We start from the raw sequence: 9247 nt of genomic DNA, 5'->3' as shown, positions 1-9247 counted from the left end.
CTTCAAGCAGTCCTGGAGAAAAAAAATGTTTTTGGATGATTTTTAGTTCCTTTCCTCTCCAATCTCCACCCTCAAGAAAGTTTTCAAATTAACACGCTGAAGTTTTCTGTGCAAGTGCACAAGATGATAAACAATAAGTTTAAGCTGTTATAAAGATGCGCTGTGATTATTATTTAATTTTACCTTCAAAGACAGGTAAAAGTAGGTAGAAGTAGCTACTTTAAGTAGGTTTTAATACCTAGGTAGCTATTATAGCTACGTAGGTAGAAAGAGTCTTTGGACTGGACCTGTATACAGTCAGATCAATATCGTATTCATGACTATGACAATAAAGTGTTTTTGCTTTAATCACATGAATAATTGAATAATAACCTACCTCTCGACATCTTTCTTTAACATTTCTATAGTTCGGCCGATCGAAAACATGATATACATATGCCTCGATCGTGAGCATCCTTCTTAATTTGCTCCTCGATGCATGTCTCGACCAATCGTATACGATCTGCTGTTAACTTCAACTTCTTGTGAGAGAATTTAAGATACATGTATCTTTCAGTTCTGTCACTGTTTTTGACAATTTGTACGAAACGAAACCCACAAACTATACAAAAATTGTCAATTAAGTAAATTTTCTGAGGTGTCAGCCCGCGGACACTGGGTGCCGCCATATTCTGAATCAACTATTTTATCTCCTATTGAAGAGTTCAAAAAGACTTTCCGAAAAAGAGAAAGCTCTCCTCCGATTGGTCACATGTAGAGGTCGTGTGAAGATGACCTCCTTGCGATACCTGTAAGACCCTGACGAGTGAAAGGAGAAGGGGGCTGGTTTTAATCAGACTGTATCATTAACTGATAGTTTTTGTTAACTGTTCGATATATATGTAGCTTCTGTTATTTGTTTGTTTTCATGCAAGGCAGAATTTATTTTAAAACTTCTACATGAAAAGAAGTCTGTGGCCACAAGAACAGACTTCTTTTCATGTAGAAGTTTTAAAATGAATTCTGCCTTGTATGAAAACAAACGATGGTTCTGCTATTAACGGGACGCAATGTGTGCCCATGGGAATTCCGACAGATTGTTGATAGACTTGATCTCCAAAAACTAAGTAGATACTGTCAACCACACACTCAAACATCTTTTAAGAATTACCTTCGGAGTACTTGTGTGAACAATGAGAATGCTTTAACAAAATAGTTTTGTAAATGACGAATGACAAGGTACATGTAAGTAAATTTACTAGTTCCTTTTTTACTGGAAAAGCAAATGTTTATGGTGTCAGAAAGCCTTGGCTGTAATTTATCGAGGAAATGGTTGTATAAAGTGTTGAAAGTCGTACGTTTTGATGTATTGATTTTCGTAAAATTGTTTGATTTCAAATTTTCTAAAAGTTAACTATTTTCATCTTCTTTATACTACCTCTGGAGTATATTGTTGTATAGTACACCTGATGTTTTTTCTTGATTACTGTTGATATGCTAATGAGGTACATATTTGCACAAATTAGCACCGGAGACCGTGTGCGAGCCTTTTTCTTCATCCAAAAGGAACCACAAAATTTTCTAACTTCTCTGGACGAATCGTCGTCAACAAAAAAAATTCAGTTTCTTGAGACTATCTGCACATTTTTTATTCAATTTACATTAACCATGAAATATGAAGATAACGAACAGTATTCAATCTCGAAAGTCCAATGAAACGATACGAATTTGGAGCAGAGCAATAATAGACCTCAACATTCAGAGGTGGGATCAGGTGCCATGGAGGAGTGAGCATCTCCTGCCAACCGGTCAAACCCGTCGTGTGCTCCTTGTCATGATGTGAAATAACGGAAAAATCCATCGACAATTCAGTGTGTAAATAATGGCCTAACAATAAGTATGAAAAACGTCAGTCAGCAATTGACTCAGTGATAAATTGTATTTGCTGACAAGGTCATTGTATCGACCATAGAACTTACGAAATAATGACTTTAAACGAGACCGCTGATATTCTTGTTTGTTAATAATTTACCTCGTTTTAGAAATTTCCTTTTACAATGTAATTTGTAAATGAAAAATAGAATTTTATTCTTTTTGTTCTACTTTTGTCAGAATGGATTAAATGTATCACATGTATGTTAAAATCGCGCATTAAAAGATTGAGGGGCAATATGAGAACAATTTATCCTTCTGTATTCAATAATCCAGAAGTGAACAAAGAATTAGATAGATTACATGATCAGTACGTACTGGTCCCTGCTGACAAACCAAGTAACAACATTGTCTTTGTTTGTAAGGCTAATTATATGAAGTGTATTTTCGAGGAACTACAAGGATTCTAGAAGTGGTAATCCAACTTATGGTTATGTCTAGATTTCATGTTTCTCTTCTGAATCAGAGGAACAGATTGGTTATGTCACTCCTCCATGGCACCTGATCCCACTTCTGATGTTTTGGAGGTCCGTGTTTGCTCTGCTCCTATTTTATATTGTTTAATGGACTTTTGAGCTTGAATACTGTTCGTTATCTCCATGTATTTCATCCAAGGGTAAAAATTTCTTTCATTGTGGTTCAGCGATACCAAAATATACTGTTTCATTTATGTTGTGGATTGTTTTGAATTATTTTCTAAAAAAATTTTTATTGTTTTTGTTTGTTTGTTTCCCAGCTTTTACAGATCTGTACAACTTCAAGGAATAGTTAACTGTTTTTCGAAAGTTTAATATCAAGTTCCTTTATGGATAATCATCTTGGATGTACCAGCTAACTTTTGCATACTAGTATGGTCATCAACTTAAGTTCGTCTATTTTTGTTTAAGGAGGGATTCATGACTGGTTTCTGACTAGGTGAAATGTTCAAAGTATATTTGCTTATATATTTAGATGTAAGAGATTTAAAATATCATATTTTTCTTTCCTCATCACAATTGTACAATTTTAAATGGAATGGTAAACTGAGTTTGAAATCTAGCAGGGACTATATTTTTGGCGGAATGGCGGCGTATGAAAATATCTTCTTTTCTGCCTCTCTAAATAATTATAGAACAATGAATTTAGTTATAATTTTTCCACAATCAAAGACTTGGAGAAAATTTTAAATGTAAGTTAAATTAATAATAAGGGACTAAAGTTTTAAAATATATCTAATAAATATGATTTTCAAACAAACTACAATTATGTTAGCTTTTAAAAGCTTCCAATCTATGTTTAGATTTGTGCCAAAAATCCGTAAAAAGTGTTTTTTCTCTCTTAGACAACTTTCAAAACTTTTTGTTTTTATATCATTGTGTATTTTTATGTGACAACTTTACCATATGTGAAAATAAGAAAAATTGAAATATAGGAAGCATATGAAAATAACTAAAATATCTTAAAATTTTAAGAAAAATAGAGAAAATTCGGATAAGCCAATATCCTTTTTAGTTAAATTATTTATGTCAATTTGGTGATATCATCATATAGACCCTATATGGTAATATCTCTTTATGCAAAAAGAAAAACATTTAATTTCCAGGGAAAAGGTACTGACCTTGCCTCTAATATAAAACTGTCACATTTAATCTAACTGATACCATTACTTAGTGATATTGTCTTCTTGATTCTGTGAAAATTTCATTGATTTTTAAATATAAGAAATAAGTGTTCTTATGAGAAGAATCCCTCCTTAATATTTGGTAAAATCCTCTTGATAATACTATAAAACGATATTGAATAATTTGTGCTGTCAAAAGAAAACTTTAAAAAAAAAAAAACTCTGCATGTTCATATAAATGAAAAATAATAAAATAATATTTGACTTGTCTCTTCTACAGAACATTGACAGACTAGCAAAAATTAGAGTCACAGTATTTTCAGATACCCTTTACAAGAAACTGGCTAACTGACAGGAATATCTTGATAACGAGCTTATACAAATTAAATAAAACAGAACTAGAGTCAAGGGGGGTCATTGAAGTTCCAAATTGTTAGTGACAATTGGGACAAGAATATTCTGCCTAACTACAGAACTTCCCAGCAGAATACTTTGTCTTTGCATCCTTTTTACGCTGATAGGTGTTGTGGACCGCGTCACACCAAATATTGATCCTGCTCATGATGAAAACCTTTTGAATGTCCAGGACTTGGAAGCTTTCATACCTTCCTTACAAGAACAAGATATTCTGAGTAAAGAATTAACTTTCCTTGTGTCTACTGCTCTGGTTCAGAATATTCCTGGAGATCGTGAGTTCGAATCTCGGCCGCGACTGACATAAGTCGATAAAAAATGGGTAGCAACTGTTCCTTCGCCATGCGCTCGGCTCTTTGAAGTGAAAGTTGCGGGGCCTTCGGATGAGACCTTAAAAACCGAGGCCCCGTGTCACGGCAGGCTTTGGCACGATAAAGATCCCTCGCTGCTCAATGGCCCTGAGTGCCGAGTAAAGGTCAAAATTTGAAGCCCTTCACCGGTATATGGTGACGTCTCTATATGAGTGAAAAATTCTCGAATGGGACGTAAAACAACAAACAAACAATCATTCAATCAGAATTTTCCTTAACTGAAGTCTTGTTTGGGAAGCATATACCCTGAACATTTTGATCTTCAGTATAATGACCTAGCTGGGATAAAAACTAGACAGGTATTGAAAGCTCATTTATGTGATGATGAAACCAATCTAATTTAATGTATTTGATATGTATTATATCTCATTACTTAGAATCAAATGAAAAGATAGATACAATGTACATGAAAAGCAAGGTTAAGAAATTAACAGGCTATAATCTATTCAAAGTTAGACATTTAACTCAGTTTATTTTTTAAATTTAGTTTTGCTTGGGTTTACGACTGAACAGAAGATACAGGATGTAATCCTCCTTTTGAAGGACATTTCGAAGAAATACGTCCCTAAAGTGAATGGTAAAATTAAAGAAGAGGTGTTTCTGGGAGGTAAAATATGTGTTTATTTACAAAATATGAAAAAAATTGTTATGTGTTTTGGTTTCGATATTTCCATCTTTCATACACATTTTCAGGAAGATTGTGATTCAAGCATTCTTTTTTAAGCCTCGCAGCAATTTACATCAAATTACATGTACATTGTTTTTTGTCAATACTCAATACATACTTTCAAGACTGCATAGAAAATGAGACCAATCAAACAGAGGTGATTTTAAGAAATCTATCAGTAAGATGCTCTTCATTTAAAAATATTCTATCTTTCATTTTACTTTTTTCAGGAGACAGGCTTACTGATGAAAGAATACGATGTGCTCAGCAGGCAATGGTAAATTCTGCCACATCGATGGAAAGACTTGAAGGATTCTTCTCCAAAATAGAGGACTTCATCGCCTTATGAATTTCTTTGAGGTAGGTTAATTACATGTATTATTGATTTCATAAAAAAAAATAACACTTGTAATACAGGTCACACATTTTTATCTCCCCTGATTTTCGCAAAAGATGGGGGATATTAAGTTGGGTCTGTCCTTAACACTAGTTTTCATTTTTAGACTTTACACAGAAATTTCATACGATGACTTCCTATAATTTAAAGAAGACCTTAATAATTTGGAGGTCAATTCGTCGAAGGTCAAGGTCACAAAGTCCATTGTTGTAGATTTGTAATTGGTTATCTGTAGGGATTTTAGCCTGTGCATAGAAAATTTATTGAATTACTTTGTAATTTGAATAAAGGCCCCTTTTGATCTTTAGGTCAGTAGGTAAAAAGTAAAGGGAAAAATTCCTATCTTATGGAAAGGGGTTTTCAGATGATATCTTTAGTACTCTTTTAGCTTTTGCAATGGAATTTAACATGTTGACCACCTATAATATAAGAATGGCCCTTTTTGATTTTGAGTGTTTATTATGAAACTCTACAAAACTGTATATTCTACTTGGAAATTATTTATTGCTTTAAAAGATGCAATATTTTTAAACTTTCCTTGCTTTTCCTGTATTTCTTGAGGTCTATCTTTTTTATTCTGTCTTTAAGAAGGGATAAATGAATTCTCTGATAATCTTGTTTCCTAATGATATCTTAATAGCATTATTGTTGATTTTTTTCTTTCCTAGGCTATCAGCAAGCTGACATTCGACACTGGTTCTGCGAAGGATAGGTGTACTGCATGCTATTTTAAGAACCTTTTGAATGCAAGGGATGTAAAAGCTGATGTAAAAAACTCTTATCTAGCCTACAAAAAGCTTTTTACACAATATTTGATGGCATATGTTGTGCTTTGTTTCTTAAAGAAGTGAATTTGAATTCATTGGAACAGGAACTTCCTATACCGTGCGATTGGGAAACATTAGAAAATGATGAGAAAATCAAGTGGTTAGATAATTTTAGCTGTAAAATTTTCAGAAAATGGTTCTTTTTGAACAATGATATATGTCATGAAATAAGGGAAGTGGCTGACCCCAATCATGAGGAGAATTATTGGACTGGAAATTACATTAACGGGAAATTCAGGTCCATACACCTACATTGGTAGTCTTCAATCTCAAGAACTAAAATTACATTCTCATTCGCCTTCTAAGAGCTCCCCCAGAAGCAAAGATGCATGTGGTGATGAACTTTACAATTACATTCTGTGTCTATTCAAGTTGACTACATAAAAGATCAGTGGAGGCAAAAACCGTAACATGGCACTCGATGAATCTGTTGAGCTTGTCAGCAGAGATACCAAAGCTACCTGCTCTGGTTTCCAAACGAAGGACAGCATTTTAACTCATTCAAGAGAATTCCCTCATCTAATCAATGCTTCCAAGCACTTTGACACAATTTGCGATGTGAGAAAACGGAAAGGATTCCACAAGGAACCGTCTTACCTAGAGAATGTGAAAAAAGTTACAAAAGAGCTCTTACATGTGAACGCACCACAGCAGATTGAAGGCCGAAACTGGAATGCAAGGACATTTTATCAGAAGGAAATCCTTATGAATCATGTTAGAAGAACCTTGCTATGATGATACACAGACATAAGCCTGTCCTTCCATTTAGACTTTGGGCAATAAAAGAATGTGATTTCTTCACCAAGTGATTATCAACAAAGTTCAGTACCCCCCCCCTTTTTTTACAACAGGTTATGAGAGAGACCTGTACATTGTAAATATTTTTGCTGGGGTTCATCATAATCATATCATGTTGTATGACATTTTATCATAAGTATTTTAAATCAAATCATTAATATCATATGATATGTTCATGTGAAACTTAAGTTGTAATATTGATCGCTGTCTGATGTATAATAAACTTAATTGCAAGTTATTTTTTTGTAAATGATAATCCTCAATATATGGTTGAATTTGCCAAGGGCTAGAGAGGGCCTCTCCCTTTGATCATAAGATGGGAGATGACCCTTCATCATTGATTCCAATCCCACTGTGGGATGTTATAATCAATAACAAACATAAGTGGCCTTAACATGTGTGATAAAAAGATATGTTTAAGACAAAAGAAAGTATATCTATTTAATTATATTTTAAAATACAAGTGTTCAGGTACATTCTAAAAGCTCTGTGTCTGATTCAGCTGATCCGAGGAAATCAAATTCATAATATAAAACTGTGTCATCACTATCAGCATCACTGAGGTCAGAATCAAAATGGATATATTCAATGTCCTCCTCAACACACTTCTCTAACATCAGTTTAAATTTACTACAATTGCCACAGTTGCAGCATTTTTCACAGAAATCACAGCATGAGTGTTTTGCCAATTCACTATTAATATTCCCAATTACAGTAAGTTCAGTAGTTGAAATAAAGTTTGTCATAATAGCCATTCTCCTGCATTTGCTTGATTTTACTACTGTCTTCAGTTCCTCGTCCGTGTTTTGGTATTGATAAGAGTGATGTAGAATAAATGCGACAGAGTCTTTACCATCTCGTCCAACTCGACCACATTCTTGGAGCAAGCCCACCAGGGTTGGTGGGGGTCCATACAAATCAACACTATGGCATTCCACAACATCTACACCGATTTCTAAGGCACTTGTCGCGACAACTCTCAACATGAAATCTTCTTTTTGAGTCAGTTGACGAATTACTCTAAGTTTTGTCTCTTTAGTTGACTCTGAATAAAACATTTCTATGTGTCTTGACAGTCCTGGAACCTCAGAAATTATGTAATTGTAAATGAGAGAAACATCCTTTATGGAGTTTCAATACACAAGTGTCCTTGGAAATTTCTCTTTGTATTTCAAAAGTCGTTCAACCAGCCAAAACATTGATGACTCCACATTGTGTTCAATTTCTTTAAGTATGTACTTAATATTTTCTTTATTTGGAGACACAGAAACAAAGTTAGGACTTTCTGTCATGTTCAACACTTTCAAAATCTTCAACATTTTTTGTGTACAAGTTGCACTTTTTTTTTTTGGTCGACTGCACCCCTGAAACATAAAATATGTAATATAATAATGATGATAATAATAATAATAATAATATATATATATATATATATATATATATATATATATATATATATATATATATATATATATATATATATATATATATATGACATATGGCTTTAGGAGACCAAGGAGGATATATTTTCTGGCTTAGGGAGACCACTGGATTAAGGCGACCTTTTTCGGTCTCCCTATTATTTTGACCTCATCAGTATTGCAAATGTCTTTTTATAGATAAATAAACAGTCTGCCATTAAATATTATTAATCTTTAACTCTGTTATTTAACATTCAAAAGTTGTCTAATTTCTGTCATCTTCCCTAAAAAAGAAAAGAATTTATAACCTACGTATAATTTCAAAGGATAATTTTTCTGCATTTTGGAGACCATGAAAAACATGCAATTAAACAAAAAATCTAGCATATATATTTTTTCCGCTTTTGATTTGTTCAAATGAGTGTTTCTTTAACTTATTTTTCCATGTTTTATGTTAAAAACCTAAAAAGGAAAAATATTGTAAATTTATGAACCATGTTTTGAATTCTTAGCAAGTGCTTTCCGTCATTTGTTCCGAATGCCATCGGAATGCCCCTTCAGTTTTCAGAAAATGACCTCTGAACACCATGGATGTTGAGAAATTTGGGTAAGTAACTAAAATGATACAGTAATAAGTTGTAATTAAGAATACACAAGACAAACATTCGTTTGGTTTTGTTGTTGTTTTTTTTTTTTGCCTAGTAATTTAGCTTTCAAGAGAAAAGGTATGATTTTAAATAATCGTTAGACTATAGTTCGGTATATAAAATCCTGAAGAAAATTCGAAATAAAGTTAAATGATAGGCCCCTATATTTTTTTAATTCTTTTATGCAAGTCCAC

At 33.2% G+C, this 9247-nt stretch overlaps 1 protein-coding gene across 1 annotated transcript; it reads right to left on the bottom strand.

The window, feature by feature from the left end:
* Window positions 1-7452: 7452 nt before the first annotated feature.
* On the bottom strand, window positions 7453-8043 carry LOC133205135 (uncharacterized). Its single transcript, XM_061340878.1, has one exon. It carries the CDS (start codon window positions 8041-8043, stop codon window positions 7453-7455), a length of 591 nt encoding a protein of 196 aa, XP_061196862.1.
* Window positions 8044-9247: the final 1204 nt, after the last annotated feature.

The sequence above is a fragment of the Saccostrea echinata genome, unplaced genomic scaffold (genome assembly GCF_033153115.1).
Source record: "Saccostrea echinata isolate AGI-Se365-2 ecotype Australia unplaced genomic scaffold, CSIRO_AGI_Sech_v1 ptg000054l, whole genome shotgun sequence".
NCBI lineage: Eukaryota > Metazoa > Mollusca > Bivalvia > Ostreida > Ostreidae > Saccostrea > Saccostrea echinata.
This window is presented reverse-complemented; position numbering and strand designations above follow the sequence as displayed.

Bases quoted from the DNA above. Each gene is read 5' to 3' on its own strand.
- LOC133205135 (XM_061340878.1), bottom strand. From the start codon at position 8,043: ATGTTTTATTCAGAGTCAACTAAAGAGACAAAACTTAGAGTAATTCGT.